Here is a 20,260-nt window from a genome sequence, read left to right as displayed (position 1 = left end):
CCTCGCTGGCGATTGGTTAAAGCTGCCGCGTTGTCAGGAAGGAGCCAATCTGGGCTTCAGCCGCCGGTGGCCCGCGACCGCCAACGGCGGTTGAGAACTGCTGGGCTTCCAGCATTTTCCTGCTGCCCACAGGCCTTATCCTGGGGATCCGGGGGACTTCCGGCCCGAGCAGGGCGGGGACACCAAGCGTGAGGCGAGCCGGTTCGCAGCCCGCGAGTGAGAAGACTGAACAGGGCGCTGGCCTGCTGCGTCCCCAGCCCTGGGATGAGAAAGGGACTTAGATGAGCCAGACCTGGGTCTCCCTTAGGTGGCTGGCGGTCTTGTGGGGGTGACAGTAACGTAAACAACCAGTAGTTGGGTACTCTGGCCCGGACGAGCACGTTCCTTTGGAGATTATAAGATCTCTGTTTGCCCTTGGACTCTTTCTGTCACTTTCTTCCTCTGTTTTCTTCCTTGTTGGCCTCCCGGGACTATTGTATGGAGAAAGCTGTCTTCGAACTACACTGTAAGCCACTCCAGAGCTGGAAGCTATTTCCTGTATTTTTAGTATCACAAACATTCCAAAGGCCGATCTATTGTAAAGGCTCTCAATACTTGACTGTTTGGGTCACTGTTGAAAAGTGTCTTGAAAAGTGTAATGGGAGGATGGAGGGAGTGCAGTTACTCCTTTCAGGTTCAGTGTGAATACCTCACATAACCCTGTAAGGCGGTGGTATTAACCACCCACCATTTTACAGGTGGAGAAAAAGAGTCCCAAGGAGGTTAAATCATCTGCCTAATGCTGTCACTTAAACCCTGGTCAGTCAGCTTCCTGTGTGTGTTTTCTGTATTGTCCACAAGGAGAAGGAATTGTCAGCTGAGGAGACAGACTATGTAGCTAGAATGGGAATGGATAATTATAACAGATGCCCGTGAAAGAATGTCCAAACCTGTAGAAAACTTTTATAAGACTTTATTTGAGCTAAGTTTTTTAGGATATGCCTAGAAGCAAGATCTCAACAGATTGAGAAAATGCTCCAGAGAATGGCAGTTTTGCTGTTCCTTTTATGCAGTTAGAATCAGGAGAAAATGTAAGAAAGGTACATGAAATCCATTGGTGGTAGATTAAGGAAGCAGAAGAAAGCAAAGTGGGGAAATCTCTAGGACTGGATAAAAAGCAAAATGGTGAAACACATACTTCTTTTACATTGGTGCGTACAGGATAGTTAATAACATTTACAGCACATAGAGATGATACGCAGGGAACACGATCAAAATGAGGGGTTCTGTAGTCTCCTCCTCAGGTGGTCTTGTACTCTGGTGCCTGTGCTTGTGCCTTCACAGTGTCTAGAAAAGAAAATTACTCTGACATTACTCTGGTATATTACCCTACATACATAGGAAAAATGGCCAGGGCTCACTTAAGGTAAATATTGACCTTGGCTAGAGGCCTGGGATGTGATTACCTGCTATGACCTGCCCAGGTAGGAACTTGTGATCAGACCATCTGTATGGTTACTTTTGCTCACTGAGCTTGACAGACCTGCCATGTGGCCGCCTTGAACTTGTCAGGTTTATTACATAGCCACATTTTCATTCACACAGGTAAGAAAAATACCCTGAGCACATGGCCCTGGTAGAAGCCGAAGCAAACTGGAAGCTGAGAAGTCAAGTCTCAAAAAATTACTTCTGGCACTGAGGTAATCCTATCGACAGCTGGTCTTGCACTCATATACAAAAGCTAGACTAGTATAAGATAGTAAAACTTGAAAAAGGTGGCTGCTGTGTGAATATCCATTGATGAAGCACCTTCCTAGAATTAATAAACAAAGTTAAGGATATGTAAAGAGAGTTTTCTACTGGAATATCGGAGTTTTTGAAGACTTTCCTTTCTGCAAAGGTTGTATGTAGCAGTTTTCCTACAAACTTTCTCATTTAATTCAGAGCTAAACAGTTAAACAGCTCTGAATTAAATGAGAAACAGATCAAGAGGAAACCAGTGGCTTCTGTTTTGGCAACATCAGAGTTCTGTTTTGTTGTTGAGTCCTTCGTTGCTTCCTCAATGACCGTTTCAAATGATTCTGTACTTTCATTTACTCTGAGCCAGAAGTTAAATCAGGTTCTCCTATCTCATCTGAAGCACCACCAAGTTTTCTATTTCTACGTTGACTAGAAGGGTAGATATGGGGACATAACCACAGAAGTCCCTGCAAGCCCACTTTGTTTCTTGATTATAATGCTTGTGAACACCCATATTGACACAAGGAAACTCTTCGCAGTTCTGTTTTATCAAGTGAAAAAGGTTTCTCTCATCCCATCGTTCATAATCGGAAGCAAGGATTATGTCAGGATGATGACTTCAAAACATTATTAATACTTAGATGATGTATTACAGAATTGTACACCTGAAATCTATGTAATTTTACTAACAATTGTCACCCCAATAAATTTAATAAAATTAAATTAGAAAACAACAACATTATTAATGCTCAATAATTACCCTGAAATATATCTGATAATTTTTCAAGTCTTATGAGTATATCTTAGGGCAGTGAAAGAAATGGGGACGTGACTTCTGGACAGTGACTTCTGGATAACTGGTCTCGTATTCTGGGGCATGCTATTGCTGATGGGCTGAATTCATTAGTGAGAGGAGCCAGGGAAACAAGCAATATGCAAGTTTTATTTAGAACTCTTCTGCAAGTCACAGCGTCCAAATCAAGAAGGCTTCCACAGTGTAAGAGATTGAGAAGAAAACCATAATTGGGTTGTTCTGGCAATGCAGCCGCGTGATTATATCATTATAATACACAGAGACAGTATTTGTCAGAGTAAAGTGCCTGATCAAAACATCTCTGCACTTCTTCACCAATGTTTTGAACCTTTTCTAATTCTGTAAGGAAGCTGTCCAGGAATTTACATGAGAGTATGCCAACTTTTGGTGAAAGATTTCCCATCATTAAAAAACAACGAGTTAAACAGGAAAGCAATATGTTTTATGTATCCTGTAGACAGACCCAAATTGCTTATACGGTGTCAACTGGATCTTGACTATTTCTGTCAGTATCAGAGCTGACAAAGCTTCTTGTTCAGGACTCCTACTTTCCTCGTCATCCTGTGATAGGAGTATCTTTTGTGGATCGAACATGCTTTGAAATCTGTTTACCGAGGAAACATTTCACCATGATGAATGAGTTGATCCGCATTATCACTGGCTCTTCTTATGGATAAAGCCCAATCAGCAATACATAGAAACCATTCTTAACCAGGGAAAAGTCCACCTCAAGAACATTTGCAAGCTCTGCATTATAGAAAGAAATACAGAGTTTCGGTGGGTGGTGAGGGAAGGCACGCTGGTTTGCTGTTGCCGCTGCTGCCATTGTGCCAACTCCTTGCGTCTCAACGAGGAGTCTCAAGGAGGCTGGGTGATACTCCAGAATGAGAGACAAGGCAGTTAGGGAGCAGAATCAATCCAGCTTCATTTAGCAGTACTACCAGTTATTTGATAATGACAGAACCCAACTAGGTGCAATTTACACTGACACGTCATGCCTTTCGTGAGGACAGCAATGTAAGAGAAAGCTGCCATTGTGGAGAAGTTGTCTAACCTTCCATTGCAGAAAATCCAGCAGCACAGCATCACGGCCCAGGACCATCAGCCAACGTGAGATAGCTGCATCATCAGCATGGTTGTGGGGCATTAAATATATTTAACCAGATATTCCGATTAAAGAAGTTTTAAAAAATTTTATTGGGGAATACTGGGGAACAATGTGTTTCTCCAGGGCCCATCAGCTCCCAAGTCATTGTCCTTCAATCAAGTTGTGGAGGGTGCAGCTCAGCTCCAAGTCCAATCTCCGTTTTCAATCTTTAGTTGCAGGGGGCGCAGCCCACAATCCCATGCAGGAATTGAACCAGCAACCTTGTTGTTGAGAGCTCGCTTGTGCTCTAACTAACTGAGCCATCCAGGAGCTCTTCTGGAACAACAACAAGCTCCGCTTGGCAGCTTGTTGTCTTCAATCTAGCTGTGGAGGGCGCAGCTCACTGGCCCATGTGGGAATCGAACCGGCAACCCTGTTGTTCAGAGCTCGCACTCTAACCAACTGAGCCATCCTGCCGCCTGTCTATCTTTTTTTTTTTTTTAATCTGCAGACAAGTTGCTCAAGTTACTCAATTCATTACAAAACCTTCAAGAGAATAAAAGTGTCATTAGACATTGATACATTCAAATAAATACTTTGTTATATAAACTATGTACCACATTCATTGTAATCTCATGAACTAACGAGTTCAGGACCTGAATCAGTGGTCTTATTTACAGTGTATTTCTCAGGAAAAATGCATATCTTTATGTCATTTTTGTGATGTGACCAGCCTACACCACCTACCATGCCTCTATGGAAGTTTCCCCTGGCTTTATTGGTAGATGATGTGACCATTCTTCAAATTTCAAAAAGAAAAAATTTGACGATCTGTACTGATTTATAATATCAATATACTGCTATCTTTTTATGCCAAGAAGACGTAGACAGTCAGCCCCAGTAAAACTGGGCAATGAAGCATATACTTTCTCATCGTTCGTAATGTTCTCTGTAATCTCAATAATACGAAAATGGTGTTATCCTCGGGCCCTTTACCATACTATCCAATAGATGGTAAAGGTACAGCATGAAATATTCTTGACTATAATCGTTCCTCAAAGCATTTGCATTTATCTTTCTTGACATGCTTAAGTGATATTTCTGTATCATAACTGAGTGGGGTTATGTGGAGGCCAACCTGCTTTGCATATTTTCTCTGTGAATTCCCAAAACCCTGTCACATGCTGGCAGGCAGCTGGTTGCATGGGTTCCTGTGCCTGATGGGGAACTCAGTGTCACTCCCCACCTATGGTGCGAGGGCCCTGGGATGGTTGGGGGAAGGCCGCTGGAGGCCTCACCTTCCACTTTAGAATGCCTGGGCTGCTCTGTGGCGAGGGCACCAGACAGCTCAACATGGCAGAGAGCAGTGTTGGGTACATCAGAGGATCCACGTTTCTTCATTCAATTATATTTTAAGGGGGAAAAAAACGTTTGAAATCATCTTTCTTATAAATAAATCTCAATGCCCACTGACCTACTCACGTATGTGACCATTCCTCGAATTTCAGTGAAGACTGGAGAATGACTTCATTTTGTACCGCTCCATTTCCATTTTTTTTGCCTGTGTAACTCTTATTTTATTTCTAGGTTTCTCACATCCATTTTAGAGTGATCCATCCCACCTGTACCCATTATTCTGTGCTCTTCTATTTTCTGTAGGACCTTGCTTCTTCTGCTATCTTTCCCCTTCATCTTCAGTCTTTTCTTTCTTCGTGTGTGTATAAATTGAAAGGAACTTGCAGGACTTTCCTACCCCTTTTATAATAGCTTTTTTTTCTTTTTTCTCCTTCTGTTCTCTGCCAAACTTTCCAAACAATTGGCTGTCCTCTGACTTCTCAGCCTCTGGCACAACTCCTACATAGTTGATGAATGAATAAATGAATGATCTCACATTTGCCTCCTCATTCGTTTAACACCCGCCACACAGACCTTCTGTTCTTTGAACATGCCAAGCTCATTCCCATAGGGCCTGTGGATTGGTTTGTTCTCTTTCCTGGAACACTCTTTCTCAGATCTTTGCCTGGCCAGCTCCTCTCATCAGCCCTACACACACACACACACACACACACACACACACACCACACACACACACCACACACAACTGCACATGACAGTCAAATCAAAAGTAAGAGAAAATTTTAAATATGAATTTTATTTGAAAGCCAAACCAGACACTAAATAACTTTTATTATTTTTTGCTTCTGTTTGGACTTTCCGGTTTGTATATGCAGATGATTTTAAATTATAATTTAAACTTAGGAAAGTGCTGAGAGTGAGTGGATATCCTTTTTCCCAGGGTGCAGAGGAGTCAGAGCAGGGAAGGAGGGATGACTTGACTGAGCATTCCTGCGGGGTGGGGATTGTTCCCACTTCTCTGGTAGGACACTGAGGTAAGGATTCCTGGTGGTCAGGCTGCTAGTAAGGTGGGGTGGGGTTGAGGTTGGAACCCAGTGCTGTCATTAGAGCCACACAGGCTGTTAAGAAGCAGAAAAAGACTATCAAACTGAAAGATGTCTAGTCTTAAATTCAGAAAGATGTCATCTTGTTCCATCCTCCCTTTTACAGACAGAGGAGCTGAAGCCCTAAAAGGCAAAGCAACTAGCCAGCAGGAGAAGGCAGAAGGCAGTGTGGGCGTGTGGGGGCCAGACCGGGCCCAATCCTGACAAGACAGGAAGCCAGAAGTGAGAAAGGGAAATTCTGTCCAAGAAAGAGACAGCAGAAAAGTGGCTATACTCATTCCAACACCCAAGGTGTGAATTCCTTTATTGAGTCATAATAATTTTCCAAAAATTCTGAGCCCTGCTACTTGAGTCTCTCAGCCCAGCATTTACCTCCTTTCCCCCAAGCCCTACACTTTTCCAGGGGCCTCATAGTCCCGCTGGCGAATGGGGGCTGCATGGGAGTGGGGCCCCCGTGGCTGCACATCATCTGTCATCCCCAGCCCCCCAGCCCCTGGTCCTTTGGTCACACCCCTCTACACAACTCTCTTTCAAAACCTTCTTCCCTGGCCCTTCCTCACTGTCCTGACAAAATCTCTCCCACAGCCCTGTCCTTATATTCACATTTGTACAGAGCGTTTGCTTTTATAAAGTGCTTTCCTCTCCAGCTTTTCACATGATCCTCTTGATACCCCTGGTGAGGTAGCAGCGATGGGATTATTACTCCCATTTTACAGGAAAGGAGACTGAGGCTGTCCTTTGGGTTCTATAGTGTCATCAGGGACTATTTACGCATCTCAGCCTCACACTGGTCCAGCAGTGCTCCTTTGGCATAGGTTCCAGGTTTTCTCTTTTTTTCTCTCTCTCCCATTCCTAGAATCCCAGTGGATTCTACACCGCAGACTCATTTACATGTATGGTCAAGGATCCATGGTTAATCAAAGCCTTTGCGTTGTCACAGCTTTGCGTTGCTTTGACTGGACCCTCTAGACTCCTTAGCTGATTTCCAAGTTATATGCCACTCCTGTCCCATGCTTGCAGTCTTTCCTCTTCATAATTCATTGTCTCATCAGATTTTTCAGGAGACAGAAGTTTGCAAATTTCCATTATCCAAATGGATCTGTTTTGGTTTATTTTCTCTGGCCTAAATGTTAGGCATCCAATGTTAATGGATTTCAAAATTAATATAATTTATTTTCCATCTTGTCAGTGCAAAACAAAGGTGTTCTTAAGACAATCTTTCCTCCTCTTCTACTTCTGTTTCTTCAATCAGCAGCAAGTAAACAGTTCTGTAAACATGTGTGGGTCTGTGTCCTGTTGTGCATGGACCCACTGCTTTATTCCATTCTTAACTGGTTTTGTTCCAGTGAAGTCCCAAGTGGCCTGTCCTATTCAAAATGGGGATTCCCGTAGCATCTGTACATTCATCAAGGCCCGTTTCAGCTGCTCGTAGGTTACGAACATTATCACATTCCAGGCTCCCAATCGCAAAAAGGAGGGTGTAAATCTGATGAGAAAACAACCAAAACATCAAGCGGAATGGACTAAGTTCCCAAAGAGATCTGCTACCGATATGCTCACCCCATCACACTATTGGTACCAACAGACCTAGACTTGTGTTAGTCACGAACATTTTCTAAGATCTGTTCAGTCTTTTTCTTCTCTGCTGAGGGAATTTAGGCAGATATTGGAGTCAGGAAAGGAAAGAAAACTAATGTTTTGAGCCAGATTATTATATCAGGCAGTTAGTCTCATGCTTCTATACGGCAGCTGTGATTGTTACCAGTTGTCTTTTTCAGAAACAGAGGCCCAGGGAGGTTAAGTAGCTCTGCTAACCCCACCTGACTCCACGCTGCTGCTGGGTGTTTCTGGGCTCATTTACATCCTGAGTGGTCATCCCTGAGGGGGCACTGCCAGGGCACCGCACGGTGAAGGCGGTATAACAGCAAACCTAGCTACCGTGTTTCCCCGAAAATAGGACCTAGCTGGATCATCGGCTCTAATGCATCTTTTGGAGCAAAAATTAATATAAGACCTGGTATTATATTATATATTATATTATATTATATTATATTATATTATATTATATTATATTATATTATATTATATTATATTATACCTGGTGTTATGTTATGTTATATTATACCTGGTCTTATATTATATTAAAATAAGACTGGGTCTTATATTAATTTTTGCTCCAAAAGACGCATTAGAGCTGATGGCCCGGCCAGGTCTTATTTTCGGGGAAACACGGTACTCTCCAGGGAGCCTGCCTGTTCTGTAATAGCACAGCCGGAAGAGTCCCAACTTCAGCTGTGCTTCACAGACTCATAAGGAGCCGTGACCTGACCCCGGCCCTCCTCTTCAGCCTCTCTCCGTAATTCCCTCCTGGTCCTCTGTCTGCTCATGCCAGACCCTTCCTTCCATGCCGTTGCCACGTTGCTCCTGCTTGGGATGTCCCTACTCTCCTTGCCTGGCTGGTTGCTCTTGGCTCTGTAGGAATCAGCTTGGCCACCAGAACGTCACACCAAGGCGTCTCCTGAAGCCTCAGCCTAGACCCCTCCCAGGGAGTAGAGATAGCACTGGGGCAGTGAATATGAACTCTGGAGTCAGACCTGGGTTCAAATCCTCGTTCTACGAGTTTCTAGTGTCATGACCTTGGGCAAGTTACTTAATCTTTCTGAGCCTCAGTTTCCTTACATGTAAAAGGAGGAAAATAACGGCACCTACCTCATGGAGTCCTCATGGACTTGTCGTGAGGATTAAATGGGTTAATGGAGAGCACACAGCACAGGCCCAGTATCAGTAAATGCTCCACAGATGTCACTTACATGTCAGCTGCTCTTTGAGGGAATCATACATAGCTCAAGGCCCAGCGGCACCCATGAGATGCTCAGTAAATGTGTGCCAAATAAAGGAATAGACTGGGACAAGTAGCTACAGCTGCAGGTTGTAGTGATAAAGGCACTTACAGGAAATGAACAGTCTATCAATGGAAACAGTTTTTTGACGTCATGCCCAAGGTTGAGAACCTGTTTGTTGGGTCCAATCTAACACTGGGTGCCAGAGAAGTGTCATCAGCGGGGGGCGGGTGCGAGGGCCAGGCAGAGCTTAGCAGTAGGATGAACAGCACGTTGCTGGTCTGGGCTTGAGCCATGGCTCTGCCGTTTTAACTTTGTGATCTTGGGTACGTTACTTGACACTTATGAGTGTCTTCCTCAGTAAGTGTAGAGAATACTGCCCAATTCAGGGGGTTGTCGAGACAATATATGGAAAGTGCTTCACACAAGGACTAATGTGCAGTGACTTAGCGATCGTGATGATTGCTAATAACCTGCATATTGAGTGCTGGCTGTGTGCTAGGGACTCTGGGAGACGACAAATGTATAAGCCACCAGACCTTGGCTTCGAGGAGCTTGCACTCCAGCATGGAGGATAATTTAAACTACTATTATGCAAAGTAGGAGGAGATAAATACCGTGCAAATGCTATCAAGGAAGTGTTGCTGAAGCTCTCAGGGATACTCGCGAGTGTTGGGGAGGAGGTGGCATTTGAACTCATCTTGAAGGATGGCTGAGATTAAGAGCATGTAGATGGCAGGGGAAACGCAGTCATGCAGGGGGAAATCACAGGACACAGAAGCAAAAAATCTTGACACACATCGAGCACTTCAGCTGCCATCAGCGGTGATCCACAGTTGTGGCAGGGGGTTGGGGAAAAGTCTCAGGGTCACCAACTACCTTTCCCTCTTTCTCCCCTGCTCAGAAGTTTGGGGGTGCACTTTGAACTATGCCTAGACTACTTTTTCTTAGATAAGCCTCCCTGACTCTCCAAGTCAGATTTAGCTCACTCTTTTCTTTTGTAACCTTCCACAGTTCTTCATGCTCTTTTGTGGCGTTTATGTCTGTGCTGTTCTCTACTGATCCCCACATGGGTCCATGGTTGGCATAATATACATGGAAGGGAGGGAGGGAGGGAGGAAAGAAGGAAAGAAAGGGAGGGAAAGAAGGAGGGCGAGAAGCCCGAGTTCTCTGGGAAGGAGCATGGAGGCAGGAGGGGAGGCTCACCCCTTATAGAAGGATGTGGGGCCCTCCTGGGCCACCATCTTCAGCATACAGTCCAGGGGGCTGCGGTATCGGCCTGCGGGGGAGTTCATGTACCGGGTCTTCACCACATCCACGGGGGAGGCCACGACCGTGGCACAGAAGCCGGCCCCAAAGGCAGAGACAAAGTGGCAGGGGAAGTTGTCTGCAGCGGGGAAGGGAAGAGCAAACATTGAGCTGTGAGATGAGGAGTGAACTTGCTTTCTGTTCCATGTGTGCTTATCATTTGTCACCAATTAAACTGTGAACCCTCTGAGCATAAGGGGAGTATTTTCCATCTCTCTCACTGCGCCCTGGACGGAGCCCTTGGTAAGTACTGGCAACACAGAACTGAGCTGTCCCAGAGCGGGAAGATCACCCAGCCCAACCACTGTGTTTGAGGAAACTGAAGTCAGAGAAGATGACTCTCGCTTAACAATACATGGTAAGAAGTGGTGCTGGTCTGGAACCCAGGCCCCTGGCTTCCCTGTTCAGGGCTTTTTCCTACTCATTACAATGACGTGCTGGCTGCTGCTTTCCTCTCTGCTCTTTCTAAAGCCCAGCTGCCTCTGGGCGGTGCCGACCATGTGGAGCTGCAGGTTCCCTCTCTGCTGTGGGACGCTGCCTGCCAGGGGCTCCGGGCCTCACCGGTGAACAGGTGATAGTCTAGCAGCTTCTCCTTGATGACGTCATAGGTCACCATCTCAGCACAGTTGACAATGGCATTCCTCGTGATGTTCGGCCACGTTCCTATTAGAAAGGAGAGTGGGGGCTGAGAAACGGGGTCTAGGAGATGTGGAGCCCTGGCTGCAAGGCCACAGGCCCCGGTCTGGGAGGCACCGTGCCCCATTTCCGGCGTCTCAGAGTCGCCAAGCTCAGCTGAGCAGACGACACCTTTTCTTGTGTTAACAGCTCTCAGGTGATCAGTGTTCTTCTTAGAGACAGAAAACGGACAGGCCCATTGGGGTGTGTTTGGGCCAAATTTTGGAGGGTAATCTGTAGCATCCATCAGAATTTAAGTACACTTCCCTGAGACTTGGCTAGAGCTAGAAAAGGAAGTCTTTCTTTGGAAGAGGGAGGCTGGGTTCTTGGAACAATGAGAGAACATAGTGCTGGCAGGGCCGGAAGAGCATCAGACCAATCCCCTGGTTTCACAGAGGGCTGGGCTCGGGCAGGGCACAGGGCAAGTGAGTGCAGGGACAGGGCTGTGACCCACGTGTCCTGTCCTTAACCTTCACTGGGCCACTGCTTTTTCTGCAAGGATTCCTGTGGGCCCTGGTCTCCACATGGGAGTGACTCTAGTGTTTGTTGAGGTTGTGACCATTTAGACACATAGGGAACCCTAAAGCTTTGCTCCCAAGGAGGCTCTGTCCTTACAGCGTCTCCCAGTGTCCCACTCCTCACGGCTGTCTCCTCAGGGGCTTCTGTCTCTTCTCCATGCCCTGCAGACCTTTGCTTGGAAGGCCCTTCCCTCCCCTCTCTGCATATCGAAAGCCTGCTGAGCCTCTGAGGACCAGCCTAAGTGTCACCTTCCTCCAGAGCCCACGTGGCCTCTCCTGCCTCTGAACCTGCACCTCTGCGTGAACCTAGTACATCCTGCCCCGTGTATGGCTGCTCCTTGACATGTCTCTTCTCCTCTGTGTCTGTGAGAGTGCTGAGGGTGTCTCCCTCTGAGCTGCCTGCACATGGTGAGGACTTGGCAAAGTGAACTGAATTTGGGGCGCTGTGGCAGGTCAGAATGTTCTTTGAGAATCACCGGACTGCACTATGCTGGGAATCCCCCATTTTCAGCCCCAGCCCAAGGGTAGGAAGAGCTCTGCCGAAGGCCTCTGGAGTATGGGGTCCAAACCTACCTTTCCACAGGCCCCTGACCCCTTCCTCCCTGGCGATGGTCCTGTAGGCATCCATTGTCCCACTGTACTTCCGGTCGCCTCCAGGCCCAACGTGCATGCTGGCCTGAAATCGGACCTTCACCACATCTGTGGGCTGGGCACAGGTTACTGCCATGGCCCCTGTGGTACAGCCCGCCAAAATCCGGGTGGTGATGCTGGAGTCTGGAAAGAAGAAGAGAGAGTGGTCCAGGGTGCTACCACCTGGCACCTCCCTGAGCCTGATGCTGTTCTCTGCGGGGCTGCCCCTGCCTGACGCCTGCCTCTTCCTCTGGCTCAGGGTTCTGGGGTTTCCTTGTTGGGGCTCCTGAGTGTCTGTTACCAGCTCCACAGGCCTCAGCTCTGCCTCTGAGTCTGCGCTGCCCTGGTCTCCAGACCCGGGCACCCAACCACCCACCAGGGTCCATGGGACACCCCACGGGCACTCACGCTCAGAGCCCTTGGGGGTGTAGAACTGCTTGACGGAGTCGTAGAGGCCGATGCGGATGGAGGCGAAGCTCATCTGGCGCTGCAGGCCAGCGACCAGCCCGTTGTAGGGGCTGCGTGGCCCCTCGGTGCGCACCATCGTCAGGATGGTGCCCAGCACGCCGCGGTACTGCACGCTCCGCGCCACCTGGGCTGGCTGGCTCTCCCCCTGGATCTGAGGGACACCCCCCCGCCCCCGCAGAGTTGTGAGGAGCTGGGTGGGCATGGACGGGGCTGTGTGCAGAGGGACCTGCCTCGGGCTAGACCTCGAGAACAAGCATGACCACAGCTGTCACATCCCAGGAAGAACAGCTGAGGTTTGTGCAGCAATTTACAGCTCACAAGCTGTTAGACATGCGGCATCTGATTCAGAGCAAATGGAGGGCGGGCTATTTCTCCCACTGCCGTGGTCAGTGGCTTGTTCAAGATCACCCAGTAACTCCTTACTGTTACTTCACACTTTATGGTTTGCAAAGTAGGGCTAGGCCCTGAGGGACCCTGTCACGTTATGCCAAAGAATTAAAGATTTTTTTTGTCTGGGGTGATGGTGATGGTGAGGTGGCAAGACGGGGTCTCAAGCAGCGGAGTGAGTGGCCTGCTCAGGAGACTGTGAGGAAGAGCCTGTGGCGGACGGTGCAGGTGCTGTGCTGGAGAACTCAGCTTCTCCTCTGATACGGCCAAAGGGCACCTACCTGCAGGCGGACTTTGGCTGTGTCCAGTGGGAAAGTGAGGAGGTCAGCAAAACAGGCGGCTGTGCCTGCCCCCAGGAACTTCACAGCCGTTGTGGGAGGCAGCTCGGAAGGCTTCAGTCCCACCATGGTCCCAGAAGGCTCGGTCCCGTCCCTCTGGGGCTCGGTGCAGGTCCAAGGAGAGAGGCTGCACTGCAGCCCTGGGCTTTAGTGCAAGGAGGAGGCTGCAGGAAACAGGTCAGAGGAGGCAGATGGAATGTGTGCCAGCTGGCTGGTCCCCAGGCTCCCCTCGGTCCCGGTCCCGGGAGGGCCTTTGTAAGGGAAAAGCCTGGGCATTGCTGTGTTTGCTGTGTGGATTTGCCTTGTAAGAACTGGTCACTTTCCCCTCCCTCATCTCGTGTTCCTCCACTCCCCTCCCCGCCTGCCCTGCCATGGAGCAGGTAGGGCTGGTGGTGAATCTTTATTGTACAGAGGAGGAAACTGTGGCTAAACAAGGACCAGACCTGGTTCTGACTACACCTCACAACCTGTTCTCCTTCCCCAGCAATATGCTGCTTCCTGGGAAAGGCCTGTTCCCTCAGGTGTGTGGACAGCCTGCCAAGTCTCACCACTACAGGGCCTTCTATCCCAAATCAACAAAATAAACGTGCCTCGCGACTCAAGTAAACTGCTAGTCAACTCAGATGAAAGCTTGTTTGTTTTTGTTTTTCGGTTTGTTTGGTTTTCAAGGCTGCCTGAATATACTTTTATTATATTAAAACAAACAAAATCCTTCTCAGCTTGTGATTCCTTTTCTGTCACTAAAGATATTAAGACGGTGACTAGAGACATCTTCTCCCAACACCGTAGGGTCCTGTGCTCTGCGAGGAGGCTGGAGGAAGACCACTTGGGCCCCTCTGGCTCTGCTTCCCAGGCTCTGAGGGAGGTGGTGTGAAGGGGGCCTGCTTCTGATGGCCGGTGGTGTTGGCCACATGCTTTCTTTCCTCATACTTCCAAGGGTGTCCCTTCTCCCCTGAGGAAGACAAACTTCTCAGACAGAGGAGGATCAGTGTTGGGTCATGGGAATGTGTCCCCCCACCGCCGGGAGGCACCTGCGTCTGCACCCATCTTACCATTGGATGACCAGGGACATGTTTACATCTGAGGCTCCTGGTTTAGCCTTGGTTACCTTGGGAATCTGGTGCACTTGTGATAGGCGGCGCTGCATTCTTATAACCTGGACTTCTACGCATCAGGCTTTGGTGCTGATGCCATCTCCGAGCAGTTCACACATAGTGGCACCCCAATTCGCAGTACACCCGAGTGTATGGGATTCTGGACCCTTCAGTGTCCTCACCGCTAGAGCCAGAGCCAGTCCCAGAGAGTTGTGAAGTGGGCACAGTGTGCGCCCCCTTCCCTACAGGGCAACAGAAAAACTCTGGCCCTGTGGTGAGGAAACCTGAGCTCCTGCCCTGTCTTCATGGCTTTACTGTTGGGTGATGGGACCTTGGATACATTGTTTAACCTCTCTTGGGTAAATGGGAATAATACATTACCTGTTCAAAGTGATAATTGGATGCCAAAAGATGGAGGTTCTTTCGGGACTGCCATCTACAACCCTGGTTCTCTCTGTGCTATCTCCTCAACCCACACAGGACCCTGGACTCTTATTCTTGCTGCTACCTTTCCCTGGAAAAGCCTGTTCTTAAGGAGCTGATGTTCTAATTCATGCTAAGGTATAAATAACTATCTTAACGATCAGCTATTTCTTGATCACTGTGCTAAGTACTTGGGAAGAAAAGATATGGAATGAATCATGTTTGGCCCTTGCCCTCAAGGAGCTTACATTCGGGAAGACAGGTAGGTGTAGAATTATCCAAAGGGAATGAAGGACGTGAGATGGGTACCTAACCTAGCATCTCAGCATTCTTAATTAAGTCAGATCATGTCACTCCCCTGTTTTAAAACTGTCTAATGTCCCACCCCCTCCTATTCAGAACAAAGCCCAAAGTCCTTGCCGTGCCTGTGGGCCCTCCATAAGATCCACCCCATGCCAGGCTCTGTGCTCGGCACTCCAGGAAATCTGGAGACCAGGAAAAACAGTCTGTGTGACCTGCCCACAAGGCACTCTCAAGGAGTGTTGTGGGGGTGTTAGACACGTACACAAATAACTGCAGTGCAACATGGGCTGGACCCCATCAGAAGGAAGGAGCCATCAAAAAGTTCTCAGAGGAGGGGGAGACCCTCTCTCTTGCTTGTGAAGTGGAATTAGAACAATTTCATGGTGGGGGTGGGAGGAGGGTCACATGACTTAGGCCTTGAAACTTGGGCAAGATTTCAGCAGCTGGAGGGTGGGAAGGGGGTCCCAGGTGTGGGGAAGGTGATGAGCTGTGTGAGAGTGTGGGGCATGGCTTAGGGTAGCAGGAGGGAAAAGCCAAGTGAGCTTTATACACAATCTCATGGAATTTTCATAGCTTTCCTGAGCTTTTGATGAGTAAACTGAGGCTCAGAGACATGTGCTCACTCAGTGTTAACAGCCACTAGTGTCAGAGCCTGGTTCACTGTGTTATACTAGGCTTGCAACAGCCCTGCAAAGAAGGCAGGACAGCATTTAAATCCATTTTACAGATGAGAAAAATAGAGGCTTAAGATGGACAGAGACTGGTTCAAATCGCAGAACTCCAACCAGGTCCTGGCGACAGCACTGAGGCTCCCTTCACCATTCTACTCAGGGGCCCCAGCGGATGTGGTAGCACGGACAGCCATGTCTTGCCTTTTTATTGAGGGCATTCAAAGCCCTTTGCAGTTATTAAATTATATGCAAGCCCATCTATGGGGAACTAAGTGCTAAGCACACAGAACAACAGCTTGGTGAGGAAGGCTGAGGGGACATCACTGCCCAGTTTGGCGGATGCAAAAAAATGGGCTTCCAAGGGCCTGAGACATCTGTGCAGGTTGCGCAGTCAGGCCTTGGCTCCCTCTGCAGCCTGTCTTCCTGCCTTTCTGCATTGCCTCCTTGACGGGGTCCAAAAAGGATCTTGCTCCCTGGAAGGGTGGTGTGGAGGTCCCAGTGCCCACACAGTGTCCCCTCAGCTTAGCCTGGCTGAGGGGACAGCCCTGCAGGAGCGCTGGGAACCACCGTCCTCCCCCTGCCTCCATCCTCACTCCCCTTTGCCCTACAGAAGGCCAGCAGCAGCCAGGGCAGCTCCTGGCTCCAGCCTGGGACTGGAATGCATGAGCAGGTGTGTGAGCAGCGGCTGCTGGCCTCCTGGTAGCCTCTCCTCCCTCAGCACTGGCTGTTTCCCTGCCCTTCCCCTCATGTGACGTGGGCTCTGCTTCTTGGAACCTCAGCCTGGGGAATCTGAGGGCCTGACTCTCAGAGCTGGGAAGCCCTTGGGGGCTGTGTTCTCTAGACTCTCTCACTGGTTGTGGGTCCCTTACCTTTGGTGGCCACCTGGGCTCTAGTAAAAGAACCTTATGAGTTAGGTATTTTCACTCCACTTTCAGTTACAACCTGAGGCCCAGATGGTGGAATGACCTGAGGTCACATTCAAGCCCGGCTTTGTGACTCCAGTGCTTTCTCTGCCATTTGTCCCCTGCTGTGGAGTGTGTGTGATATGCTGGTCCCGCAATCCCATACCTTCTAACAGGATCAGCTCTATAACTACAGTGGTTCCCCTCTAGACGGGGAGCCCCAAAGGCAGGGGCAGGGTTGAGTTATCCTGCTTCTCCCTGCAGCCTGTACAGGGATGGCCCAGGGCCAGAGGGGTCCAGGGAGGACCAGCTGACCAAGGAATCCAACTTGCTGCAGGGGAGAAATGGGAAACGAGATCTGAGACGCCCACAGCAGCCTTTGGTGGAGGGCCTCAAACGCCAGGGCTCTGCTTAATCTAGCAGAGAATGGGGAGTGGCTGGTGGTTTTCAGGTTGAGGAGTGGTGACACCAGCGATCCGCGTGCAGCTTGGGTGCAGGTGTCGAGGAGGGAGAGATGGGGGGCTCAGAGACCAGTGAGGAGGGTGTGGGAATGGTGCAACGAGGGGTGTTGGAGCCTGAACTTGGCCAAGAGCAGCAGCCTGGAGCGTACTCCAGAGGCAGTCCTGAGCCACCCAGGGGAAGCAGAGTAGATAGGCATGGACTCAGGTCAAAAGGTACACATTTTGGGGGGGAGGGCTCTACAAATTTCACTGATCAAGTTGGGGTACGGAGTGGGAGGCCACAGTGTGGGCTCAGGTAAGGGCTGCCCCAACCTCCTGCCTCCCTTATTCCAGCTTCCTGAATCGGTACTTGAGGGGCCCCAGCAGTCAGCAGACCTTTGCCACTGGTTGGTAGAGGAAGACGTCAAGAGCAGAACCCTCCTCCCTGCAGCTCTGTTGGGGCACTTGCAGACGGGGTGTCCTGGTCTGCACGGCCCAGCGCAGTGCGGCCCGTTAACGTTTGCCCAGAACTTCCTGCACCAGGCACCATGCTGAGGGCCTTACAGGCGCTGACTTACTCAATCCTTTGCTAAGGCTCTAAGGTAGTTCTATGATTATTCCCACTTCATCTACAAGGGACCGAGGCTCCGAGGGCTTCAGCCAGTTATAAGGCTGAGGATGGCACTGGGATTGGAGCCCAGGGCTGTCTGGCACCCGGGCCTGTTCCGCTGCCCGGAGTCTCAGATTCGGGGCAAGCTGGATCCCTGGAACTGCTTGTTTACAGAGTGCCTTCTCAGCCCTCTGCCCCAGAGATCCTGACTCAGGTCTGGGCTGGGCCCGGGAATCTGCATTAGAAGTATGTTCCCTGGTGCCTCTGAGCAGGGGTCAGAAGACCCCATTTTGAGCCCCCCTGCCCAACCCCACCCTCCTGGCAAAGCCTCCACAGCACCCGCACTGAGGAAGTCACCTGGGCGGTAAGTTCCCATGGGCTCTGTAAATCTCCTGGCATGTGACCTGGGCCAGGCTCAGGCCAGAGATGCCCCCACGATCCCCACTCAGGAAACGGTTTCCCAGGGCCCTCATGGGGAGACCTTTATGCTCTGGAGGAATCCTGGGGGGATTCTGGGCCCCAACTAAGGAGAAAGCCACCTCTTATCTATGGGGATTTGCAAAATCACAGCAGAGCAAGGGGGAAGTAAGTCCTGGGTTGGTGACACGGGTGGTGAGATTGAGGCCCAGCCCTGCCACAGCCCTCATCAGAGCTGTAGTTCCTTTCTGTTGACAGGGTGGGGGCTGGACTCAGTCTCTCTCAGCTCTGCCACGCTATGGCTAGTGCCCCCTGCTCCCTGTAAGCTGCCCTGAGGGGAGAACATGGAGGAGGAAGGGGGTAGAGAACGGGGTCTTACCTGTGATCCAGCAGGGGCAGGGGAAGCGTAGGAGTCCTTAAGTCTCCTTAGGGCTCCATCCTAGGAAGCAGCAGCAGCAGGGATCTGATTGCCCCCTCACCATTCACTGTTGTCTCTGCTGCCTCCGGCTTGGCACCTAGCTTTATACGCTCCAGCTGACCTGAAACCTTACCCTAGAGACGCTGGATGACAGCCTGATCATTTGACACGAGGCGGCTGGTGCGGGGCAGGGAGGTGAGGGGGGAGGTCAGAGTTCCAGATCTGGTTCAGTTCGTTTGACTTGGGATTCTTTAAAACAGCTCCTTCCAGCTGCTGAAAGAAGAGCAACCTCAGGTGATAAGGGTATGTACGGGAGGGTGGGGCGGTGTTGGACTTGTCACCTTTGAGAGTCCAAAGGTCAAGGCCACCCCCCAAAGGCTGTGCAGGGCTCTCTGGGCCTCCTCTTAATAACAATGATAATAACTCACCTCGTGGTGCCTACAATGTGCCAGATACCTTACGTACGTTATTTCTATTTTCACAACCTGTGAGGTAAGTACTATTAGGATTCTAAGTTTTTCTAAAAGGTAACAGTTTTATTGAGATATAAGTCACATACCATTCCCCTATTTAAAGGGTAGAATTCAATGGTTTTCAGTATATTCATAGTTATGCCCCCATCATTCATCACAATTTTAGAACATTTTAATCACCCCTCACATCAGTAATCACTTCCCTACCCCAGCCTCAGGCAATCATCACCAATCTACGTTCTGTCTCTATAGATTTGCTTATTCTGGACATTTCATATAAATAAAATCATACACTATGTGACATACTTCCGTTTCCGGCTTCGTTCGCGTAGCATAACATTTTCAGAGTTCATTGGTGTTAGTACTTTACTCCTTTTTATGGCCGAGGATCCTAACATTTGTAATGCTTATCTTAGAGAGGAGAAAATTGGTTTCGGAGGGACAGTGACTTACACAGGTCATGCAGATAGTACATGGCAGAGCCTGACCTCCATCCAGCCTGTAGATTATAATGTACTCGGGGCCTAACTGCTATGACCACTGTTCTCGATGACGTAACATTTGGAGGCTCCAGCATGGACACTGCTGGCACCAAAGGGAGCTGGGGAGGGTGCGTGCGGCGGGGTGGGAAGGGTCCCTGCAGCAGTTACTGTAGGCTCCGTTGGTAGGCACTGAGGGTAAGGGTTGGGCACATCTGAATCTGGGAGGGGAAAGAGTGGGGAAGGAGAAGGGGACAGGGGAGGGGAGGGCAAAGGAGGAGAGGGAAGGGAGTTAACTGGGTGAGGCAGAGGCCTGGATTTGGGCACGGAGCCATGGCCACGAGGCAGGTGGTCCCAAGTCCAGCTGCTCAAGTACAAAGCCTGGGCTTGTCCTCCTCCTTGGACCAGACTCTGCCCTAGTGATAGCAGAACAGGCAGCTGCATCAGACGATGGAAGGGGCTGCTAGGGCTATGGGGGTTGGGAGGGCTCGGGAAGTAGGTTCTGGGCTCCATCTGGAAATGGTGGGTGAATGGCAGCGGGTACTCTATATACAGAGGGATAAACAGTAGGAACCCAAGCAAGGGGGCAGTGCATGCAGAAACCGAGGGCGGGCGGCTCAGCTTCCTTTGACCTGGGAGCTTGTTGAGGGCAGGTTCCCTGTCCCCAGAATCCAGCCTGCTCTAGAAGTTCCAGGTTGGCTGCTATGGGTCAGGGTCAACCAGCCTCTGGGTGATCAGAAACACCCTTTTGCAGGTCTCCGTGGAGGGAGTGCTCAAAGGCAAGTGG

The 20,260-nt window shown here is 49.6% G+C and overlaps 1 protein-coding gene and 2 pseudogenes across 1 annotated transcript; all 3 read right to left on the bottom strand.

Moving 5' to 3' along the window:
* Positions 1–56: 56 nt before the first annotated feature.
* Positions 57–3,359, bottom strand: LOC141572335 (protein FAM91A1 pseudogene; annotated as a pseudogene).
* Positions 3,360–4,149: 790 nt separating this feature from the next.
* On the bottom strand, positions 4,150–5,114 carry LOC109454026 (protein FAM91A1; annotated as a pseudogene).
* Positions 5,115–6,348: 1,234 nt separating this feature from the next.
* UCP3 (uncoupling protein 3) lies at positions 6,349–18,813 on the bottom strand. Its single transcript, XM_019744417.2, has 7 exons — positions 18,483–18,813; positions 13,187–13,407; positions 12,459–12,669; positions 11,994–12,194; positions 10,789–10,890; positions 10,126–10,306; positions 6,349–7,565 (listed from the first exon to the last, which is right to left on the bottom strand). Exons 2-7 carry the CDS (start codon positions 13,310–13,312, stop codon positions 7,451–7,453), a joined length of 936 nt encoding a protein of 311 aa, XP_019599976.1. The 5' UTR covers positions 13,313–13,407; positions 18,483–18,813; the 3' UTR covers positions 6,349–7,450.
* Between the last annotated feature and the right edge of the window lie 1,447 nt (positions 18,814–20,260).

This window comes from Rhinolophus sinicus, linkage group LG06 (assembly GCF_036562045.2).
Source record: "Rhinolophus sinicus isolate RSC01 linkage group LG06, ASM3656204v1, whole genome shotgun sequence".
Lineage (NCBI taxonomy): Eukaryota > Metazoa > Chordata > Mammalia > Chiroptera > Rhinolophidae > Rhinolophus > Rhinolophus sinicus.
This window is presented reverse-complemented; position numbering and strand designations above follow the sequence as displayed.